Here is a 25,011-nt window from a genome sequence, read left to right as displayed (position 1 = left end):
AGGTAAATCAGAGCTTTCCAGGGTACTTTCAGCCTGGAGTGCTGCCAGATGAAATACGTATATATAAAAACAAATGCAAGTGAGTGTCTTTGGTTAAAGGCTTGTCCAGACAGTCCCACTCCTGGCCTTAAGGTGTCCTGGAGGGCTTCAAGGGGGAGGCAAGCCTCCCAAGAACTCTGCAGGCCGCCAGGGGAATTTACTGCCGTGGATAGTCTATCAGCCCCTAAGGCCTCTGATTTATGTGAGTCAAAGGGTTTTTAATTCCGTGGGAGGCATTTTAAAGCCCTCTAGGTATAGCTAGGTATCTATTTTTCTTTGAAAGACTTTCTCTTCCTTAAATGTTCAATAGACTCTAATCCCCAAATAAGATACTGTTATAGGTAATTCATTAATAAGAGATTCTTCCTCTGTTTTTCTAATTATCCCCCTGCTCTGTCTCTGAACAGATGGCACCATCTTTGGTAAAGTAATACCTCACAAGGGGCACTTGGTCATCCCCTGATGAGCCTTCTCAGTTTTGTGATAACCAAGTTTTAACAGCCTTTCAGGTTTAACACACAAAAAAGGACTACTTTGAAGGTTTAGGAGGAAAACAGGGAGATGTTTAGGGTAGGGGAAAAAGTGACATTAAACATTTTACTACAAAATTCTCCTGCTTTTATTAAGCCCCTTCGTGTAACCCTGGATGTCAGTGTGTGAAATAAATGGTATTTGATGATGTGGTAAAGGAATAACAGCTTCCATTTCGCAGCTGGTTTGTGGTGTAGTGCACACAGCTAGACCCAACCCCACCCCCAAGTTGCCAGTATGGTAGGGGAAACAGTGAAACAAGAAATGACAGAATTCATGCAGAATGCACAGAACACTAGATGAGCTTGGGAAGGTCGCTTATTTGGGACTAGAAATTCAGGATGGATTTCCTGAAAGAAGTAAAAATTTAGTTTCAAATCTAAATATATATATATATATATATATATATATATATATATATACACAGATTTCAAACTCAGAAAAAAATGAAGCACAAATTTCAAACTCAAATCATCTTAAATAGAACTTAATAGTAGCTGTGAATGAGGGTAGGGGTTTGGGCAAATTGTGAAATGTAAGATTTATCTCTGAAATCATTTCCACTGGGAGTTCTCCATCCCTTCTCCCAATTCTGATATGTCCTACAGGTACTTCAAACTCAGCATGTTCCAAACTAAGTGTATTTGCTTCCCTCCATCACCCCTAAACCTACTCCTTCTCCTGTATCCCTCTTTCTGGGAATGCCGTCGTCCTTCTCCCAGTCACCCAAGACAGTTGTACCTTCTCTTTTACCCTCCAACAAATCGCCAAGTCCTGCTGATACTTACTCCTATATATCTCCTGCTTCTGTCCCTTTCCCTTCATCCACAGTCACTCTCCTTCTCAGGTCAGCATCATCTCCCACTCGGATGACCTCATCAGCAACCTAAGTGGTCTCCTTGGTTACAGTTCTTCCCACTTCCAACCCCTTTTGTGGACTGCAGCCAGAGTGATCTTTCCAAAACACAAAGCTGCCGTGTCATTCACCTGCCTGGCACCCTCCCCACACCTGGGCAGGTAAAGCTAAATCACTTTAACTTGGCTTATGAGACCTCTCAGTCTCTGCCACTTCACCCCTTGCCCCTCTCCTCCTTGCTTACACTAAGTGTGACCATTTTGGTTGGTTGAATGGGCCATCTTCTCTCTTTGAGGTCTCCACCCATATTGTTTCTCTCGGAAGCCCAGCCTCCCTCCTCTTATCCTGGGGGCTGGTTCCTCTGCATTCTTCAGATTGCAGTGTATTTATCACTTCTTCCAGGAGGCCTCCCTGGACTCCCAAGTCTTGTTAAGATATCTCTGCTATATGCTTCTTCCAACAGTAATCTCTCCCTCCCCTATCATCTTACATATTGTGTTACAACTGTTGATTGAATGTCCATTTCTCCAACTAGACTGGAGAAGGCAGGAACCATGTCCGTACTGATCATCACTGGATCACCAGTGCCTAGGAGAGGGACTGGCATATGGAAGATAATCAACATAGATGTATTAAATAGAATAAAAGAAATAATGAATTTCTCATATTACCACTCTGCATCCCTAAGAACTGATGGGTCATTTTTTTTCTCTTCACCCTTATGCAGTTATTTTAGGGCTTTTAATCCATTGCTGACCAAGCCCTTCCATGGCTGCTTTTTTGCCTTGGGATAACATTTAATGTTAAGTCTTGGCATGACACGTGGCTCATTAGCCTACTTTCCCAGAGTCATCTCCATTACCTTCTTTAGGTGAAATCTATGCTTGGGTTTCCTCAAGGTCACCCTCTCTCTCAGTCCTTGGTACCTCCGCACTGTACCACCCTTCTCTCTACCTGTAACACCAGGATATTTACTAACTGCTCTTTATGACTCAACCCAAGGGTCAGCCCCTCTCGGAAGCCCAACCTACCGGGCTTTCCGCCTCCTACCAGAAGTGGAGTAGGCACTTGTTCCCTGAGTGTTACTGAACCCTATGCATTTTTCTCCATAGTGTTTGAATTTTGGCTTTCTTCTAAGATCATAACTTCATGAAGACCAGGGAAAAGAATCTTATTCCATATTCACTTAATTTAGCACAGTACCTGACATAAAAGGGCACTTGATAAATACCCTTTGAATAAATACTTTTCCTTCAAATAAATACGTTTTGAAAATACAGGCGATGAGAAACCCAAAGAAGCAAAAAGAGTAAACAAGCACCAATAATTTTTTTTAGTTAAACTGACACAATGTGTTCATTTAGTTCTTATGAGGCTCTGTAGGGACACCTCCTGCCAGGACAATCACTTAGACGTAAACCCAGGGAGAGAGGGAGGGAAGGAGGCTGTCTTCACCTTTATCTGTTCATTTTTTAAAATCTGGTTTCAACTGTACTTTAAGAATACTGCTTTCAGTAGATAAGCCTTCAGATCATACATGTTTGTAAAACAGTCTCCCAGAGTCCAGGATTTCTCATTGCCACAGTTACTGCAGACTGTCGCCTCATGTTATGGGGTGCAACTGACTTCCTACTTTTTCTTTTATTTAGATTTTGTCAGGTCTGTACAGAGAAAAACATACTGATAGAATTTTCTCCGAGAAGACATAATACCTTCTAGATGATAGTTCTAGAATAACTAGAAACTTTTTTCAAAACCCTGGTAGTCTCTTAGAATATGTCAGCTGCTTAGCAGACAATGAATCCAAGAAAGACTGCCGATGTTTCATGGAGAACAGAACCTAGATATCCCCGAGAGCGGTGCAGGCCTCTGTGGCCAGATCCAGGTCATACCTAGCGGCCTAGTAATGCCATCCCCCTATTTGAGCCTCATGGGTGTTCAGCAATATAACATTCCTATAGATGCGAGAATGTGTCAGGACTCCTCCTTATCCACATGTGGAAATACTCAAACAGATTTAGTCACAGTTCTCCTCCACCTAAATTTGGTTCTTGACGTGTGTTCAAATTCTTTTCACACACACAAACACACCCACCTATGACAATGTCTATAAATACTCCCTCCTCTGCAGGCCTGGTTTGGATCTCTAATTAGGGTTAGTCAGCATTTATAAAGTGGTTTGCGCTTTTCCCAAAAGCAAAGTTACAGGAGCTAAAGCATTTCACCACCATTCCCTCTAGTGCGTCTGTACTTATAAGCTCTTAGGGGCCAGGGAGAGACGGGGGGCTGAGCTGACACGTGGAGGAGAGGTCAGCTCAGAGCACGTGTCAGACACCAAATCCTTAGAGTCAGAAGTGTGCTGAAACAGCAGCGTGCAGGTGACAGCAGCAGGCTCCTAGGATCTGAGATGTTAGGGGGCCTGTCTGGCAGGATCCTTATAAAGGGTAAACAAAAGCAGGCAGTAGAATCTGGGCTCTCTTGAGGGCGAGGCTAAGGTCATGGCTCAGTGTGCGTTGGGTGATGGGTAGTATGTGTGTGTTTGGCGGGGGGTGGTGAGTGATACATATGTATCACTATTCCATGGCTGGGGAGGGCATGATCAAATATGCAAAAAGATTCATTTAAAGGAAAGCATTTTGTAATATTCCTACTCTTGATCTAGGAATAACATGGCAGGGTTAGGAGGGTAACTGATGGGGCCATGGGGAGAGCAGAAGCAGAGTCAGCAATATGGTCTTGTCACAGAGAGTTAAATTTTCCCCAAAGGCCTTGGATGTCTGGAGATGGCAAAGTGTGACAGCTGAACTTGGGATGGGAGGACAAAGCAGCTAAAGAGGATTTTCTGGCTCTCGTAATCAGCTGCCCTCAGATTGCATACAAGACTCCCCTGGTCCTCTGGGCAACCCTCCAGGTATCCTTCCCCAACTCTAAGTCCCCTTGAGGGGATGCGCATCCTGGTCTGATCAGACGGAGAACTCGGAGCCACACAGCTTAATGGGAAGGTCAGCTCCTTAACTAGACTGCGAATTACCTGAAGGTACAGACTGCACTTTGCACCTTGCTGTTGCTGTTGTCTGTTCCAGACACAGGCTTTCAATAAATGACTATCATGATTAATTTTTTTAAAAAAGACAGGTTATTTTGTGACAGAGACTGCTGTTAGTCTGCTATATGAATTCATTCAATTCTCACACTACCTGCATGAGGTAATGCCATTACTCTCTCTGTTTTACAGAGCACACTGAGGCGCAGAGTGGTTAAGTACCTTGCCCAGAGTCACAGAGTCAAGAGGGGCAGGGTTGGGATTCAAATCCAGACAGTATGGCTCTAGCATGAATAATCTAAACCAATCCAGGATTCTGCATCTTATAGACACGGGTGATTCCTGAATTCCTTGTGGCTTTTATGTGAATGGGGCAGGGAAAGGATCTCGGGAAGAGATAGACCTTCTTAGAAACCTACTAACGCAAATACCAAATCAAAGCCTCTTTTTATTCCTCACCGTGACTACCCAGAGAAAAAAATGAAAAATAATAACAAGAAACAACTATTTCCACTTAAGAGACCATTTTGGTCCCATAGGACTCTTTTTCTTGATTGGGTCAGCCCTGGTAGAGTCAGCAGTCCTTGGTTCTCCACAGCCTCAGATTCTGTAGGGGAATGAGTCTCCTCTAGGGCCAACTCATGGCTCATGAGATCCCCAAAGTGGGGCTAACCTAAACTTCTTGTTCCACAATGCATCTTGCACCCTTCTGGGTCCCCATCTCTGTGGTATGCACCAGAGCTGACCCAACCTCCAGAAGCAAGATTTGAGTGGTGATTCCCTATGTCCTGCCCCCATGGTGGTTTTGTTTCCTGTCACACCTGTGTACAGGAGACGAGCTGTAGAAATCACCAAGTGGTCAAAGGCAGGACTGCCCAGAAAAAGGACAGGATTCCAGAAAGTGGAACAGGAGAGAAGGGAGTAGAGTATCATCAGCCAACGAGGGCAGAGAACCGGCCTGGGAACCAGAGAACAGTGAGAAGCGTCTGAGCAAGGCTGGCCCTGGAAAGGGAGAGGCTGGGGCCGAGGCCAGGTCAGTGGAAGGAAGGGGGAAGAGGGGAACAAGAAACGAGAGCAGGCTAGGCTGCAGCCAGACGGGAAACATGACACGCTCACATCTGACAAGGAAAGAAGGGAGGCAGAAAGGATACAGGGGAAAAGAACTGTTGCCAGGGCACAAGTGACACCAGAGCTCTGCTTCTGACCCTTCTGACCGTCTTACTCTGCCTCAGAATTCCATTTCTAATAGGGCTCAGTAACAAGCCTTATCTAGAGCTATAGGAAGAGTATGCAAAGATAACACAAAATGGACTGAAAACTGTTCAGAGCACTTCATATGGTATTCACAAAAGGGGAACCTAACCAATCTATTCGGTTTAGCTCCGGTCACCATTGAAAAGGATGGTGGCTCTAAGCCCCCTTTCCAGTTTTCTTACTCTCCGGTTTCACGCACTAAACCATTCACTCAACAGTCACCAATGCCCAAGCTGCTCCCCTGTACTAGGACGTGGGATTACAAAGGGAATAGGCCACTTTCTCCACGTCAGGCTGTGCACAGATGATGTGGAAGTCAGAGACCTAGAGATAACAACGTGTGGGGAAGTGCTATGATGAAGATGTTAACAACGCGTCACTGAGGGGCAGCAGAGGGGGGTCACTCCCCGTGTACACCCCTTAGCTTACGTGGTTTCTTTCACTTGGAAAGCCCCCTTCCCAACCCTGATCCCAGAGCCATATTCCTTGAAATTGTGACTGTTCTTCAAATCCTAGGTCAAATGCCATTTCTTCAACAAAGTAGTTCCTACTCCTAAAAAATGGAATTAATCTTTCCATTCTGTGTGCTTCTATGGTACTTTATTTATATCTCTGTTTTAATACTTACCCCAATTAGATTTTTAAGTTGTGTATGGTGAAGGTATATACGTGTGTGTGTGTGTGTGTGTGTGTCTCCAGCACTAGGTTATAAGAGCCTCTGACAGCGGGGCTGATGCCTGATTCACCTTTGCGTCTCCCACAGGCCTGAGCATGGAGGTTTCTTAAAATGTACTCAGTCTGTTCAGTTTAAACTACTCTAGTCCCTTTTAGGATGCTAAAGTGAGAAAGCCCTGCTTCATTCTGGCAATAGTGAGTCTTTGTTTGCACAAGCCAAAATTAATTTCTTGTTCTGAAGAGGCATAAAAAAATGGCCTTCAGACCTAAAATGACCCCATCATTCTTCTATGTTTGGAGACAGGCAAGAAAACAAAAACCAAACAAACCCCTTCAAACTAATCAAAGAATTTTTCACTTGGAAATGACTCTACATTTCCCTATTTAATCCAATGTTTTAATTACAAATGAGGAAACTAAATCCCGAGAAATTCAGATAATGTTTCAGCATCACATAGCCAGAGTCACCGATATCAAATTTCCAGATCCTTAAGTTCAAGGCTCTTTCCAATAGGCCACATAGTTTACCCTTCACAAAAAGAAGGGGAAATGCACGGTTAAAAAAAAAAAAGAAGAAGAAAGAAATAGCATTAAAATATACAGAGAAAAAAATTCATTGAAAAGCAGTAGTACACTATAGAAAAATTTTTTCCTATCGGTCCATTTGTTCATGAAGAAAACCATGCTTTCACTAACATCAGCAAAATTGTTTGTAGAGGTTAAAGTTTTAATTTAAAAACCAGACTTTTGTAGTTTCCAGATTTTTCACCCTTAAGGTCTCCAAACATTCTATGCAGTCAGCAGGGAGAACTGTCCTGAGGTTCTTCTCCAAGATATGCCAGTGTATTTGGGTGACACTAGTCATTAACAGGTGTTCTTAACAGTTGCGGAGGTAAAATAATACATCAAGGCTATGTTGAGAGATGCGCGTTCACACCTGCTCTCTCCCATCACGACTGAGGCAAATGCAGCAGAGGCACTCGAACCCGAGCGCTCACTCCATCCCAGTTCTGCTCTTAATGCCGGGAACCCTGCCTTTTCTCTGCCCTTTCCCAGGTCACTGCCGCCCCACCCCGACCCTGACAGAGCTGATCCAATATCACAGATGCCCTGGGTTGGCACGCACAAGCACAGATGCACACACAGAATAGTAGGTGTAAGCACTACATTTGAATTTAAAACTTACTGGGTTCCAACTCCAAATAAGGATAACTTACTGGGTTCCAATGCTGAACAGCAATATATATATATATATATATATATATATATATATATATATATATATATATATATATATATATATATATATATATATACATAACAGGGAAATATTATATATTTATGTTACTCAGATACATAATATATACACGTATTATGTGTCTATCTAGCTGGCCAGTGACATATATGTCACTCAGATAAAGACCACCTAGTTTTAAAAATTCTTTCAATTGCTGCAGAGATAGACTGTGAAAACCGGTTTTCAGTTAGAGAATTCTCCCCCACCCTCCCTGCCGCTGTGCACTTCCCCAGGCCTCCCAAGGACAGAGACAGGGCATGGGGTTTGGGGCCAGCTACATAGGGGCTTAACTATTAGTCCTGCTATTTACCATTTGTGTGATCTGCAGAAAATGACTTAACCTTTCTGGCAGATACTTTCCTTCTTTCTAAAATGAGGATGTTAAGGGTCGAGGTGACACAGGCCTCGGAGCTGCATGGGAGTGCTCAGTAAATAACAGCTATTGTGCTGAAGGTGATGAGGAGGAGGAAGGGGAAGAGGGAGGATGACGGTGGCCTCCACTTAGTGAGTGCTGTCTGAGTTTCAGAATCTCTCAGTATGTCTTGGAAGAACTTGGCTGCTAGTTGGGGAATGTTAAGCTGGAGGTAGAGAAAAGAGAACTAGCGACAAAGCCGTGTCGGAGTGGGCGTCCATAAATGGCTAGCACTTAAAGTGTGATTTTCCTGTCTTGAGCTTATATATACCTGTACACATGTCCCTTCCCGCTGCCGGGAAGAGGGCATTCACATCGTGAGTGCAGCATCTTTTGAGGAGTCAAAGACATTTTTCTTTTTTCTTTTTGCTTAGAAGAACTGGACTTTACAAATCAGGGTGAACAAATTCCTCTGTCTCCCCATGGTGGCTAATCAGAGAATTTCCAGTTACAGCAGCAGGCCCTGCTATTTGCAAACTCTGGCAATCCTACTAACTGGGAGATACACTGTAGGTGGCAGAACAAATACCCTTTCTGGAGTCAAGGAGTCAGAGTGCACAGCCAGGCGGTGAGCTGAGCTGCTGCTATGGTCTGGACTGTCCAAAGTACCACAGGAAGGAGGAAGCCCCAGCCTACCTGGATGTGCCCTGAATGATAGAGCCATTTAGCGCCTGCCTAAGATGCCATTCTGTTTGCAAACACATAGTACTTGCTGTACTACCTGACAAAACAATTCCATCAGAAAGCCTGAAGACAAATGACTCATGTTACAAGAGGCCTGTGCATCATGTCAGTGATGACTCCACAGGCGTCAATTAAGCATGGAAAAGACTTGTTCTGAAGCACGACCATCTGGCATTTCCCAAGGAGCTGTAGTCAATGGCTGATAAAAACACAAGTGACCATAACTAGAAAGAGATTCAGCAACCCTCTCCTTGCTCAAAAGCAACAAGAGCCCAAGAGGACAATGAACATGGAAAAGCCCCCAAAGAAGAGGCGAGTAAGGGAAGGCTGCCAGCACGGCTCTTCCTCCTGCATAGAAAGCAAAGATCTGGGGTTGCATGAGGTCATCTTGTCTGCCACCAAAAAGCAGACTGCTCCTGGGGCTGCTTGGGAGTTTGTCTGGTCGTCCAGGGATGAAGTCAATTGTTATGTCTCCAGGTGAGAGAAAGGATTGGCAGTGGTCCATCTCCTGCTCCTGGGACTGCTTTCCAAGTAACAGAATCTAGGACTTTGCCCAGCACATGAGACCAAGATTACTGTAGTCCAAACCTCCTTCCCTAGAAACCTTGTGTTAACCAGCTTTTGAGTGGATGGAAGAGGATACATTTAACAAATCTAATGCGAGTGGTATTACAGTACAAAACCCCCAGGAGAGAGAGAGTGGCTGATGCAGAAATGCCTTTCAAGGCTTCGGTTCTAGATCAGCTGGCAGACACCTGTCTAAATATAGGCGAAGCTTCAAACACCACCACCTCATCACACCTAATGACTACCTGTGATGAGAGCCTGCATTCTCTATTTCTGGCTTTTCCAACAACAAAAATAAGCGTCTTTATACTCAGTCCTAGTTCTGGACCTATTCTTAATGCTAATCTGTTTTTTGTTTCTTTCTCCACTATCCAAGGTCAGATAAATTAGAAGGGAAATACTTATCAGCATCAATTTTGATCCAGATCTAAATTGTTCATGACTTCTTATTCATCATCCTTGATCTCTCCTTTTTTTCTCTAAGTGATTCAAGTAAATGCACCACTCACACACCCTGGTCCCCACATTAAGAAAGTAATGTTCTTAGAATGAGTCTGTAGAGTAAAAATAAAACAAAAAGACCCAAACAGCAAACAATAGTGCTTTCATTCTCTTGAGTCCCTTTTGCAAATGATGCAGTGTACTTAAATCTCTTTACAGCGGTCGCATCAGTGTTAAGTTTTTGGTTGGAAATAAAGAGGTTTTAGTTAAGGTCACTGACAATTATTTTCTCAACACAATAGAAAAGCAGCCCAACCCATTAACAACACTAAAATGGCAGAAGCAAACACAGTGGGAACAAGTAGGAATAGAATACCTGGGATTGCCAGATGGGAAAGGGGGACGTTGTGGAGGTGAGTAGGGAGCGAGGCCATCCAGTCGGCATTGCAGACCTCCAATGATGTCTTTGTCCCGCTGGGGTTGGGGGAGCAGATGGTCCCCATCCTGAGTTTCCTCCTTACCTTCCTAATAGCTAGCATCCCTCTCTGTCAGTCAACTGCCCAGGCTCAGCCCAGCGCCACTCACTCAGCGATCATCATTGCCCCGGGCTCTCAAGCATTTCAGAGCCACCTTTGTCACGCCAGTCTTGCCAAAAGGCCGTTCCGCTGGGTAGACGGGGCAAATAGGTTCCCTGGCTCCCGGCACCCGCAGTCCCTACCCTCTCCGGCCCAGCTGCTCTTCCACTCCCTTAATCTGCTCAGCCCCGGCTCCGTTAAACTTCTTAGGTTCCCCCTCTGGGGCCGGGGGAAGGTGGGCTCCTCGAGTTAAATCTTACAGAAACTGAACGTCCTACAAGCAGCCACGCCCGGAGCCACTCACACGACAGGTGCCCACACGGCATATGGACACGCCGGTGGGTCTATACACATGTGAGCGCCCGGACGCAGCATCCTCAGCCCGATTCACACTTCTGTGTGTGTCTCTGGGCTGGCACATACGCCGGGCCTGCCTGCTACCCCTCCCCCGGCTCCTCAGCCCAGGTTCCCCCGGCCCTGTGGCTTCCTGAAGGCGCCCAGAAGTGTAACCGGCGGCACCCGGACTCCGGCAGCCCCGCCCCGCACTGCCGGGCAGATTTGCCGGGCTAGGCGGCCGGTGATTGGCCGCTGGCGGAGCGCGCTCCGATTGGCCCGCGTCCTCCCGGGCTGCCCCTCCGAGCGGCGCCCACCCCTCCACTGCCCGCCGATACTCCCGCCTTCCTGCGCGTAGACGGACGCCGCCGCAGGGGCTGCGGGCCGGGCAACCTGCGCGCTCGGGCTCGTCGGGTCTTGGGTCAGAGAAGTCTTCATTCCTCCGGCTTTTCACGCAGTCAGGACTCAGATGTCAAACGCAACCGTACGTTTCCTTCTTTTTTTCTCCGACACACAGACACACAGACACACAGACACACAGACACACAGACACACACACACACACACACACACACACACACACACGGCAGTTACACAGAGTAATACATTTTTAATAAACCACAGAAGCAGCAGAAATATGAGGTAAAAAGGCCAAGGAAGGTGAAGAATATCGTATTTGGATGACAACGTCAAGGATGATTTGTGTTTCAACCATTACTCAATTAAGATTCATCTACACACCACTTCTTCCCATTTTACAGGGAAGGAAATAGATGCTTCACACTTGTGTTGCCCGTTGTTTCGAACCTTCTAAATTCTTCGTCCCATTTGCTCTTCACTGTGTCCCATAAGGCAAGGAGGTTTGCCGATATGATCCCCCTTTCATAGATGAAAGTCCAGGCGCCTTCTGGGAGCAGTTTCTGTGGTGGCACCATTTGGAAACCCTATTTTGGAATGAGACCCTGGAGCCCTGAGGTCTGTAGGCATACCAACCCATTTCTCTGCTTTCTGCAACATTCCCTTCTCTTTCAAATGATCCTTTTCCATGGTGCAAACGTTATGGTCTCTAATGATAAGAGAATCTTGCACATCAGTAATCACTGAAACACCTTGGCAGCCAGGCCAGTCAAGAAAAACACCCTGACCTTGATGTTGGGGCCCGGCAGGGCTTCAGGCCAGGCAGCTCTTCAGTGACTCAGGATGGGCTTATGGGAAAAGGAAACTGCAGTCAGTGCCAAGACTGAAGGCTCAGATACAGACAGATCTGCAGGTCAGCTGACATTTAATCACCAAAAGTCCTCACCTCCTCTCTGAGGTAACCACACAGCAGCAATGCAGCTACTTTTCTATACACGTAACTTCTGCTGCATGTTGCCCCCTTTTGACATCTTACTAAATTTCCTCTTCTGGGCTATTATTAACATTCACTTAAGCCTGCTTCTCAGCCTTTTGAGCTGTGTAACATTACCAAAAGTCTGTTCGTTTGTTTTTTACTGGAGGAGTATGCCTTGGTTAATAAAAAGAAAGTCTACACTATTTATCATATAGCTTCTAATTCTTAAAGAACACTTCAAGGTAGTTCTCTACATATTGGGATTAAGTCACCTAGCTATTTTAGTCGATGGAATTCCCCCATCTCCACCACCACCCCTCAAAAAATAACACTATGAAGGAATAGCCCAAGATTTATTTTGCAAATGTCACCTTTCTGGACTTCCTTTGAACTGAAAAAAAAATTTGTTTTAATTCCCAAACACAAAACTTTATGAAAGCAGCCTACGGCAAACAAAATGTGTTCTTTAAGCTCTACTGTGGAGTGTCAGTTTCAATGTCTTTTTTCCCCTTATTTTTCAGCTCTTAATGGGAGGAAGGAGCATAATAAAAAAGCATTAAGCCCTAGACTTAGAGACATCACTGTGTGAGAACTTGAAAATAGGAGAAGTAGGACCACTTCAGAATGAGATGTTTTACACCTCTGGCAGTGTTTGCAATTAAAACTATTTGCTTTGTCCAAGGAAACAGTTCAAAAGAAGGCAACACTCTCCATATGTTCTTGAATCAGTCATGGAGGAAATTTTGCGGGTGAAAACACAGTCTCCAGTATGGTACTCGGCACACAGCAGGGGCTCTATAAATATTTGCCAGAAGGAGGGAGATGCTCAGGAGAACACACTCTGCTGGGTTCTGGGTAGCACCTCAGAGCAGCGCTTTTCAAACTTTAATGTGCAAATCAGCTGTATTCTGATTGAGCTGGTCTGAGACAGGCCCGAGGTTCTGCATTTCTAACAAGATTCTAGCTGGTGCTGATACTGCTGGTTCAAACCCATCTTGAATAACTAGCAAGGCTTTAGGAAACAGACTCATGTTTGATAGGTGGGAACATGTATTGCGTTTTCCTTCTCTTTTCTAAGATTTTATAATATTTTGTCACTTTTATAATGAAAAAAATAAATTTGCATTAAAAATCCCAGCTAAGAATTTTTAACTATTAGAGAATAGTTTTTCTGTCGTACATTGTAATGGAAACCAAATTATCAGTGGGATTTTTATATTATGACACAGTTGCTTTCGATAAACTAATTTTAAAATAAGAAAAACTTTTATAATTTGGATAGTTAATCTTTTCTTCTACTGTATTATGAAATTTATCAAAGGGAGAGGAGACCAAGTAAACAGGAGGACTGAAATTTTAAAGCAAGTCAGTCTCTCTCTCTCTCTCTCTCTATATATATATATTATTGAAGTATAATCAGTTTACAATGTTGTGTCAATTCCTGGTGTACAATATAATGCTTCAGTCATACATGAACATACATATATTCATTTTCATATTCTTTTTCACCATAAGTTACTACAAGATATTGAATATAGTTCTCTGTGCTATACAGTATGAACTTTTTGTTTATCTATTTTATGTATATTATCATCAAATCTTGAACTCCCCAGTTATCCCGTCCCACGCTCTTCCCTCCCTACCCCCATAACCATGTTTGTTTTCTATGTCTATAGTCTGTTTCTGTTTTGTAAATAAGTTCGTTTGTCTTTTTTTTTTTAAGATTCCACATGTAAGTGATATCATATGGTATTTTTCTTCCTCTTTCTGGCTTACTTCACTTAGAATGACAATCACCAGGTCCATCCATGTTGCTGCAAATGGCATTCTTTTATTCTTTTTTATGGCTGAATAGTATTCCACTGTATAAATATACCACAACTTCTTTATCCAGTTATCTGTCGATGGACATTTAGGTTGTTTACATGTCTTGGCTATTGTAAATAATTAGAGAAAGTCAGTTTTAATCAGTAATTACAACCAAGGGAGTGTTTATCATGTACAAATCATGCTGACTGGTGCTAGGAATGGAAGAAAAGTTAAATAAAAGTTGGAATCTGACGAGCCTCAGATAATAATTCAGGAGAAAACAGAGTAAAATATGTGAATTCCAAAATGTAACGTGAGGCTGAATGCAGGGATAATAGAGATACATGTGGAGGACAATAAAGAGGTACGCATTTTTATGAGGGAAGGAACAAAGGATGCATTATTAGAAGAGGTAGCATTCAAGCCAGGTCTGGAATTCTGAGAAAAGTTTTTGCAAGTGGAAAATGGGTGGAGGGTTTTGGTGCAGGAAAGGGATTGTGTAGCTGAGAAAACATAACCAAAGCTGTGACAATGAATGGGAGATGTGAGAAACAAAAACCACACAAGAGTGGCAGCACGTGGAGTATATGGGGAATACAGCTCACTTACTCTCACGAACCTCACAAGAGCCCAACGAGTTAGTTCTATTCCTACCTGACAACAGACAAAGGCCACTGCTGCTTAGAGGCCCCGTAACTCTGCCCACGAGCTCCTAGCTGGTTAGTGGCAGAGCTGTGACTCCAAGTCTCTTGATCATTATGTCACTGGCTTCTCATTATATGTTACCTATTATTATTGTAAACCCGGTAAAGGATGTTTATGACCAAAGTACATTAAGGAGTTTCGACCATTTTTCCCTATAGATAAAAGGGGCCATTGCAGGTTTTTGAGAAGGGGAGTAGAATGATCCACGTTGTATTTTAGGAAGATAACTCCGGCACAGTGAACTATTGGAGAAAGACAGTCTTTCAGGTAAATCACTGAAATCGGCTATCTAAGCAAGAACAAAGTGAGAAAGCACACTGCAGTGCTGGCGCACGGAGACCGCGTGCTGGGCCTTTTAAACTACGGCGCTTGCCACCCCAACCCCACTTCTCATCTCCAAGGACCTATAACTCAAGGGCCTGAGTGGACCACTTGGAATTACTTTCATCACATGAAAAGTCTCATCAAACTGTCCATTCATTTTTATCATATGTGACCAAACGTGTTTCTGTGAATACGTCTACAAATTTTGTTTTCTTTTTTGGAAATGTTTTTCTCCATTATTTGATCCAGGACCCTACTGAATTCCTAAAGAGGTGACAGTAGGCTTTGCCTTTTCTTAGAAGCTACATTATATTTTGGAAATGTTTAAGATGGTTCAGTTTCTTTTGAATGATTGCATAAAAGAACACCGATGGTCCTAGGGCAGCTTGCCATTTGGGCAGATCTGGTTGGCAGGGCAAGATGGCCTGGATTTTCCTTGACTGAAGGCACCCTAAGAGCCTTGGAAGAAACTCTTAATGATACTGGGGCTGGGGCTGTCTCTGGCCCCACATCTAAGACCCTGTGCTGTCTTACCTCCGAGTCTGTGTGCTAGATGGGAAAGGAAGAGACCTCAAAGAGCATTAGCATCCAGGCATGTGTTTGGCCCAGGGACATTGCCTGGAGGTGAGAGAAGTGGTGTGATCCTTGAATTCCATAGTAATGTCTCATTCACAATTTTTTTTTCCTGGCTGGAGGGTGTGGGGAGGGTGAGGGACTGACACGAGGCGCCCAGTAAATGAAAGATGGGGTGGAGTGTAAGCCTGCTCTGCTTTGTGCCTCATACTCGCAAAGTTTATCCCTAGTCATTCCCAACCTCCTTTCCCCAATTCAAGACCAGAAAACTATGTGATAAGGATCAGAGTAGAATGAAGAAATGTCACCCATGTGGGTGGTGCTAAGGACATGATGACAGTAGCAACAATTACCTTCAGGAACAGTGACATCACTGCAGCAGCTCGAGACACTCAGGAGTGTTCATGTAAGGGCAGGTAGCCAAGCACACTGCCTTGGGAGCACAGATGATACAACTCAGACATTCAGGAATGAGTCAGGAGCTGGGGATCAGTTACTTTGTTGATCAGGGACTAGAGCCAGGGACCACATTATTGTGACCCAGTTCCAGATCATACCCAGGTGAGTGCCTTTAAGAATGTGAGTAAGAGAGCAGCGGCTGGTCACTAGTGTGGTATCACCTCATGCCCACCCAGCATTTAAGCCCACACAGGGATTCTGTAGGAGACAGAAGTGAATGCCACAGTAGCCGGCCAAAGCATTGTTCCTCCTGAACGTGAAAGCTTGGTGGTCAGGCAGGTTCTGGGAGCCTCTCTGCCTTTTATATTATTAGACATCAAGTGTTTCTGGTATATTTAAAGAAAATTTCCTTTAACAACACAATGTTGCTATCATACTTCTTAATCATTTATTTATTTCTTTACTTATTTACTTTTGACTACACATTAAAAAAAATTACATATATGTACTGCTCATTATTTCTAAGGATGTTTAGAGCTTTAGCTTTTTAAACTTAGTTATCAAAGGAATAAAGCCAACCACAAAATAAGAGTTAATTCAAAAAGATACATACACCCTGCTATTAACAAATGTTGTTATAATACTTTTGAGAGAAGCTAAAAACAAGAGATGATGGTAAAATTAGTTTAATGTCCATTTATTCCTTCTAGTGCGCCATACTCCTGCACCCTCTTGCGCTCCCCCTTCCCACCCACCCCGTCACCAAAAAGGTAACTGAGAGGCTGAAGACCTTTATTTTCCAGTTAGTTAGCTGGTCAAGCTGCAAAGTGCCTGATTTAATATGTTATGGAGCCACCTTCTGGTAGTAAAGGCACACTTCATGCGCACAGTGAGTTTGCTCTGTTTCAATTACCCTGAAAAAATATCTCCATGTCACCGGCACCGGTAAGAACAGCTGGGAGGTTATATAAAATACAGATTCCTGGGTCACACTGCAACCCTACTGAATCAGATCCCCTGGGGTGCCTTTTTTTCTGCCTTTTAAAAAAATTTCCTCGGGGGGACTTTTACGTCCCAAAAGCTTTAAATCAAGACTTTGAAATGTCAATCAATTTTTGCAGTTCTTGTCCATGTTGTATGTAAATTTAAGCAATCAGAGAAAACCATTTTGGTTTAACTGGCAGGAAAACCAAGTGCTCTCCCTAATTACCCTGCCCCAAGGTTCCTGGAATTATGAGTGACATAAGCTCTTAGGAGAACGCGTGCGTACTAGTGTGTATATTCTTAATCATTTGACCTGCAGTCGAAATTAGAATGACCTCTGTACATTTGTTATTCATTTAGCAGAGTTAATTTTTAAAAGGAGTACATTCTTTTTTAATGACCTGATTCTGCATATTGGGTTGCTGGCATCAGTTGGAAATACGATGATGCCGCATCACCCAAGGAGTAAATATCAGGGTAGCTGGGAGGAGATATTGTCCTTCTCTCCTAACTTCATTATTAAAGTTACAAGTTTGAAAAAACAACTTCAACCAACGTAAATAATTCTTTTTTTAAAAAGACAAAGTAAATAATTTCTAAGTAAATAAAAATAATAAATCTTTGGTGTTTTTCCCTTATCAACTCTCTCTGAAGGTAGCAGGGTCCGATGGAAGATTGACCTTTTTTCCAATCATATTCTGTATTTTCCCTCCTGCAGCTGTAAAACTGCATCTTTACACACTGAAGCCATTCCTTCCTCTCCTCTTTATTACTTTGCTTTACTCAAATCTTTGACTTCTTTTGCTAGGCCTGGGATGACTGGAACATTTTTACATAAATATGGAACTGATATTCTAAGGTCATGCTGCAGCCGGCAAAAATTTGAATTGTGGTTTTGGGAGTAGTTTTCTAATAAAGTGTTTACATTGGTTACATACTCTAGCCTCTTGGACAGCTCAACATTTTCTCTACCCCCTCCCCACATTCAGCACCCAGGATGAGATGCTCTGACCTCAGCAAGCCAGTCTCAGAAGACACTTAGTGATGTTCTCAGAGTGAGGAGAATGAAAGGCCAGGATAGGAGTCACCTTTGGCGCTTCCAGCACCTTCACGGTGGCAGGACTGGTATGTGTGTGGCCCGAGAGCAGAATTCCCCAGCTCTTCCACCTGAGATGCCCTAACCCTGGGGAACGGTAAACGTGTACTCTCTGGAGCCCTGTAAGGCAAGCACTTATCATGGCATTTCTTTCAAGTTGCATGTTTTGTTTGTTTGTTTAACAAATTCATTCAAACTTTGTTATGTGTAGACTACACTTGAATAAAATTGATGTTCTAGATGTGCTATGTTTATCTTGTGGCTTCGAGTCCCTTCTGGCACACACCCATATCCCTGGGCATTCATGTCCCCCAAGATGAAAGTCTCAGGTCTGAGGGAAAGGTACCAAAAAGCTTATTAGACACAGCAAAGATTCTTGGTTCACTCAAGCTCCAACCCACTCGGTGAGGTGGAAGACCACACGTGGATGTGAGGCCACAGCTTGAACTAGTATCCATTTGCCCAAACCTTAGGCAACTTGGAGCAACAGCAGGTTAACAGTCAGTGACACAGGCCAGATTTCTCTTGCCACTGGAGACGTGACTATCTCCTTCAAAGAGCAGGGGACCAAAAAATTCCTACCTAAGACTTCTACTCTCCATCAGGTAAAAGCTTCACCTATAGAACGAACTCCCATGGCTATTCTCTGACATGTTGAGATCTGTTCTTGCTCTCAGAGTTTCAGACCACAGCTCCTCACCTGGCTAACTGGCGTTCTTCCCCCGGGGTCTTACTGAGAGTAACTGACACATAACATTGTGTAAGTGTGTACAAGGTGATGAGGTGATACATGCATATGTTGGGAAATGTTAACCACAATAAAGTTAGTTAACACATTCTTCGCATCACATAATTACCTTTTTTTGTTGTTATGGTGAGGACATTTAAGATCAATTCGTTTAGCAACTTTCAAGTATACAATACAGTATTGTTAACTACAGTCACCCTGCTGTACTTTAGATTCCTCAGAATTTGTTCCTCTTACAACTGGAAGTTTGTGCCCTTTGACCAACATCTCATTCCCCTCACCCCTGATGGTGTTTGTGTGTCCTTAGTTTAGTCTTCACCGATTCCCTGGGTCTGGCTTTCTCTCGGCACCTGTGGATATCTGACTGATTCCACCCACAGGAGTGAAACTTTGAAACTGACCTAGAAACCTGTTCAATCTAAGGCATCTGTCAACCCACCCAGATTTAGACCCTGATCTCCTCTAGCCTGACTGGCCTTGCACAATAAGAACATTTTGAAGAATATAGATGTAAGTGGATGTACTGATCCATGACATGGAATGAGTCAAACAAAATCTCAGCTCACCAGATTTAGTTAGAGACTGTCACCTCAGTTCTCTGTTCCACAAGGGACTTTTCTATCTCTCCTTCACTCATTTGTCATCACCCAGACCATTCGTGCACACAGTACTGAACTGAGTGCTAACCTGGCCCAGGGCTTCTGCTCACTCTGGGGGTGCTGAGCTGTCTCCACAGGCATTCCAGTCCCACAGAGGAGTTCACTGCATGCATTTCCTTAACTCTGAGTTCTGATTTGAACATGCTACCCAAGCAACACAACAGACTAAAAAGTTTGGTCTCAGTAAACCAAACTTAAGTCTCAGTGCATCTTCAAAGTAAGTATTTACTGAACACATACAAATTGGTCAAGCTGTTTGGTAAAAACTTGGAGAGAGGAATAAAGTTCTCTAGGAGAAGAAAGGGAGGTGGTTGCTGGGTCTTCTGCCCCCACTTCTGCTTGGGGAGCCCCAGGTGGGAAGCTGCACCCTGAGCCAGAGCCCGCCCCCACTATGCCCGTGGGCGGGGTCCCGCTGCGGGCACTGCTGTAACTGTGAACTGTTTCCATAATTTCTGCTAAGGTGTCACTTAGCAGAAAACACTGCCCAAGGGCTTGAGCAGGAACTGGAGTTTCTCTCTTGGGTGAATTCCGGAGAGACAGCTTAGTCTCCTTTGATATAAAGTGGTTTAATGGTGAGAGGAAAAGTCTGCCCTGGAGTTCTGGGGAAATCAAAGGGGTCCATTCATTTCCTTAAGAAAGAAAAACTGACTGAAGTTTTGGTGGGTCCCAGCCAGTACCTATGGACAGAATAGGACCCAGAAATGAAACAAAAACAGTCAACTTGCAGGATGAATCCTCATTTATTTTATTCTGAACTTTGAGATTAAATAACACCCAGAAATAGAGAGGAAACTCCTCCAAAGAAATGGATCTTGGTATCTTGTCATAATGACTAAGGGCTGTAATGTTTGGAAAAATAGGCTGGTTTTGAATCAAATTAAGTATTATTTATTAGGGTCTTAAGAACTTTCTTCCTTAAGCTTTCTTTTTGGAAAAAACTTTTTAAAAAGTTTGCAAAAATAAAAACAGTAGAATAAAAAACCCTGCATATTCCCTTTACCTAGATTTATCTATTGTTAATATTTTATCACCTGCTGTTCTCTCTCCCTGCATGTAAATGTACATACGCATGCATGCATGTGTGTGTATTACATACCCATGCGCACATACCCACCTGAGAGTAAGTTATATACATCATGGCCATTTACCCTAAATACTACAGTGTGCATTTTCTAAGAGTAGGAAAATTCTCTTAGATAACCACAGCAGAGTTATCAATACTTTAATCTAGTTTCATGCTTATATTTCAGTTTTCTCAGCTGCTCTGACAAATGTCAGATCTGATTTGCCAGATTTCTTTTATAGCTTTTATTCTCCTACAGTAAAGGATCTAGTCTAGAGTTACATAGTGCAATTAATTGTCATGTCTTTTTAGCCTTCTTTAATCTGGAATATTTTCAGAGCTCCCCTCCTTTTTTGCCTTTAGGCATTTCCTATTTTGTGTCTTATTTGATGCTACTTTGTGACTGGATTCAGGTTATTCATTCTCTGCCTTAATATTACACAGGAGATAGTGTGTCCTTCTCAGGGTATGACATCTAAAGGAGCAGGGTGTCCATCTGTCTGTCACTGATGTTAATTTTGATCACTTGATCAAATGGTTGTCTAATTTCTCCACTACATAATTACTGTTTCTTTTTTCCTCCCTTGCAGCTAATAAGCTTACTTCAGGTGGACCATTAGAGACCATGAGAATAGCCTGATTGTCATTAAAATTTCGTTAATTTAGTATTTGATGATGAATCTAGACTGATTCAATCTTTACTATAATGATTATGAAATGGTAAGTTTCCAACTTCAGCACTTCGGTACTTACTAGTCAGCTCTCAGCATTCTACTGTAGGCAACAGCCCTCTATTCCCTTCTTTCCCTTCTCTCTCCCTTCCTTTTCTTTCTTTCCTTTTCTTCCTTCCTTCCTTTCTTCTTTGCTTTTCTTTTCCTTCATTCATCCCTTCCTTCCTCCCTTTTCTCTCTCCCCCTCACCTTATGTCTGTCATCTATTACTGGTAAGGATTCATGAATTCCTACTTTTCTCAATGGGTTCTAACTCATTGTATAGGTAATTATATTGGTGCTTAAATTGTCCTAGGTTTGACCAGCAGGAGATGTCAAGCTGACCCCTGTGTCTTTCTGACATACCCCTAGCATTTTTTGGAATATGTTCTTATTTTCTGGCGTAAGAAGATAGTCCGATCTCATATTGTATCTACTTTGTCCCTCATCAGATATTTCTCTGAAAAGTTTTTATTCCTTTCAGCATGAAATTATATTAGTGGCCAAAATCTGAGTGTCAGGCGTGTTTACTGCTACCAGAATATCTTTGCCTCTTGGTCCATTCAAAAGACAGATCTGGGGAAACTAGGCATGTACATATACTTGCAATACAACACACGTGTCCACTGCACTGTCAAGCTTACCACCATCATAGGGATAGATGGACATCATATAATATAAATTATATGTATTTACATAAATATACTTTTTAATTTTTCCTTCTTTCTTACACAGAAGTAGCATATTACATACTCTTTGCACTTTGCTTTTTTTCTCTTCATACTAACTCCCGGAAATCACTCCATATTAGTCAATAGAGATTTTCTTCTTTCTTGTTTTCACAGCTGTGCAGTTTGCCATTTTGTGTATTTACTATAGTTTATTCAATCAATCTCCTATGTTTGTACATTTGGATCGTTTTTAGTAGTTGGCAATGACAAATAATGCTCCCAGGAATAACTTTGTGCATATATAGTTTGATGTCATTGGAAGCTGAGCTTCAGGGTAAATTCCTGAAGAGAAGTTGCTAAGTCAAAGGATAAATTAATATGGAGTTTTGTTCGATATTGTCAATTCCTCTCTGTAGTGGTGGTACCATCTTGCATTCCCTTCAGCAATATATGAGAGTGCCTGTTCCCCCACAGCCTTGACAACAGAGCATGTTGTCAAACTTTTCAAATTCTTGACAAGTGAATGAGGAAGAAACAATGTCTCAGTGAAGTTTTGATTTGCATTTCTTTCAATGTGAATGAACCTGAAATTTTTTCAAGTGTTTAAGAGTTACTTTTGTACCTTTTTTTGGTGACTCATTGGTATCATATCCTTAGCCCATTTTTCCACAGAATTTTCCAGCTTTTTTTATCCTCAATATTTGTAAGTTCTTTATTACTTTTTATTCATGAGATATGTTGTGAATATTTTCACCTAGTTTATCATTTGCCTTTTGACTTTGCTTTTTTTCCATGTGAATTATGTTTAAGTAGTCAAATTTATCCATCTTTCCTTTCATTGGATCTGGTTATATACATATATTTGCATAGTTACAGTTGCAGTAATTTTATATACTATAATTCTAGTACAGTATATAATATGGCCATGTGTATATATACACACTATAGTATATGTTTGTGTGTGTGTATATATAGTTATATATTAATAGGTATAGATATGCACACACACCTTATGTACATCTAGAGTTAAGGAATATCCCATTTTCTCAAGAGCTTTTATTAGGAATGAGTGTTGAATTTTATCAAAGGCTTTTAAAGCATCTACGGAGATTAATCCTACACTTTTCTTCCTAAACCCTATTTATATGGTAAATTACATTGAGAGATGTTCTATCATTGAGCCCTCCTGGTATAATCCTTCGGTAAGGTTTCAAGTCCCATCACTATGTCTCAGATATCAAGGTCTCTACTCAAGTATATTTGCTCTGTTGGACTTTGTTACATCTTCCTGGCTGTAGCATGCAGCTTGGTAGTTATCACAGAATCCAGAAAAAAGCCTCTTTGCAAGAGCTGAGAAATAAAATGCTCTGTTTCCACCATTTCACCATGTGTTTCTGGCTGGAACCTCAGCCCATTTCTGCCAGTTAATGTCTTTTCCTCCCATGGTGGTAACTTTCACTCGGCATTTCAGCTGTCTCTGCTGGACACTTGAGCTTTAGCTGGTTGGCACGGCTGTGACTGCTGTTGCCACAAACTCGGGCTATGTATGTCCACCCTCAGAGAAGTTTCTCCTCTGCTCAGAGCCCCTAAGACAAGGCTCTTTTCACTGTCACTGGCCATGATTAGTTTTTAAATTTTCTTTCCAGCTTCTGATCGTGATCACTTTCTTTCCTCTTTTCATTTCCTAGTCATTTTTTCTGCACACTCTCTTGGCCATCCCACTCCAAGGGCTCATTATCTCTACTTTTCTTTGTTATCTGACAACAACATTTGGAATATACTACCTGGGCATTAAAAAAAAATCAGTATTTACTTAAGTGCACATAAAACAGCTCTTGTCTATAGTAAAAGGAGATACCAAAGCAATTAGATATCATGATATAATGGAGACTGATCACACTCTGGACTGGAAATCAGAGAGCTGGGTCATCATTTTGGCTCTATCACTGCTAATTATGTAACCTTGGGTAAGTCAACGTTACAGAGTTTCTAACTCTTTATTTGTAATATGAATTCTAATGCCCATCATGATCAAATATTTTATGATTTAAAGACCTACACCGTAAAGTTAATTTGGTCAAGCCAACCATATGTTCATCAGTCAAAACAAAACTTAGGCTGAATCAAGGGAAAGACTATTTTGATTAGGTTAAGTTTGATTTTATCTCTCACCCTAGGACTAAAATATGCCTGCCTTGGGACTTATGTGTATAGATTACTTTTGCTACAATAATGCTATGTAACAATCACACAATTTCAGTAGCATATAACAATATTTAATAATGCACATTTGAGTTGCATTGGTTGGTTGCATTGGAAGTTGGTTGGTCTAAACTGGGCCTGGCTTGAGTGGTTCTGCTCTGATCCATGATTCTCTCATCTTCTTCTTGGAGCTAACAGGCTAGCCTGAAAATGTTCTTCTTATGGTAATGACAGTGAACAAGAGAGTGAGTCCAACCATACAAGTGCCTTCCAAGTCTTGGGTTAGTCATGTTCATGATATTCCACTGTCCAAAGGAAATCATATGGCCAATTTCAAAGTCAAGGAGTACTTATGATACAGGTAGGTAAAGAAGTGAATACTTCTGAACAACAATGTTATCTAACACACTGTGCTTTGGAAATGATTGATGAAAATGCTTATGTACTATTTCTTTCAGTGAAAATGAAGCCAATGATGAAGACATGTAGAAACCTTAGGGATTAGAGTCCAGTGTTGCTACTCCTGCGGGAAAGAACTAAACCCATTTCTAGTGAGAGGAGCGGCTGGTTTGAAACAGGCTCTAAGAACTTACTTGCACACAATTTTAAGGTGCAGGTGAAAGCATCATATTAGTCAAATGAAGGAGGTTAAGATCATAGCACTGCCTAAAAAATATCTAGAGTCCTTCTATGTTGCAGAAAATTCCTCTGAACCACTGAATGAGTATCCCTCCATGAAGGAGCAACTGTTCACTCTACTCAAGTTGGAGATGGATTTACAAATGTGAACCAGATCTTACTTATAAAACCCAAGGAGGGTACTTCAAAGAGGAGGTTAAGACAAAAACAATGTAAGACACTCGTTATGTGATAGACTAAAAGATTATATGACTTGTACTGTACACCGTCTATCCCTTTACTAAAATAATCCAATTCTGCCACTTTCTACCCCAATACTTCTACCTGTATTCATGTCACCTAATGAAACAGCAAAATAAAACCACAATGACCTTTCCATAAATTACTGA

General features: G+C 42.3%; 1 protein-coding gene across 1 annotated transcript in view; it reads right to left on the bottom strand.

The window, feature by feature from the left end:
- Positions 1-10,894, bottom strand: part of PLCXD2 (phosphatidylinositol specific phospholipase C X domain containing 2) — a 48,159-nt gene extending 37,265 nt beyond the window's left edge. Inside the window, exon 1 of the mRNA XM_006194690.2 lies at positions 10,176-10,894. Within this exon, the coding sequence (XP_006194752.1) occupies positions 10,176-10,338 (163 nt within the window). The 5' untranslated portion in view covers positions 10,339-10,894. The remainder of the gene's footprint in view (positions 1-10,175) is intronic.
- Between the last annotated feature and the right edge of the window lie 14,117 nt (positions 10,895-25,011).

This window comes from Camelus ferus, chromosome 1, assembly GCF_009834535.1.
Source record: "Camelus ferus isolate YT-003-E chromosome 1, BCGSAC_Cfer_1.0, whole genome shotgun sequence".
Classification (NCBI taxonomy): Eukaryota; Metazoa; Chordata; class Mammalia; order Artiodactyla; family Camelidae; genus Camelus; species Camelus ferus.
This window is presented reverse-complemented; position numbering and strand designations above follow the sequence as displayed.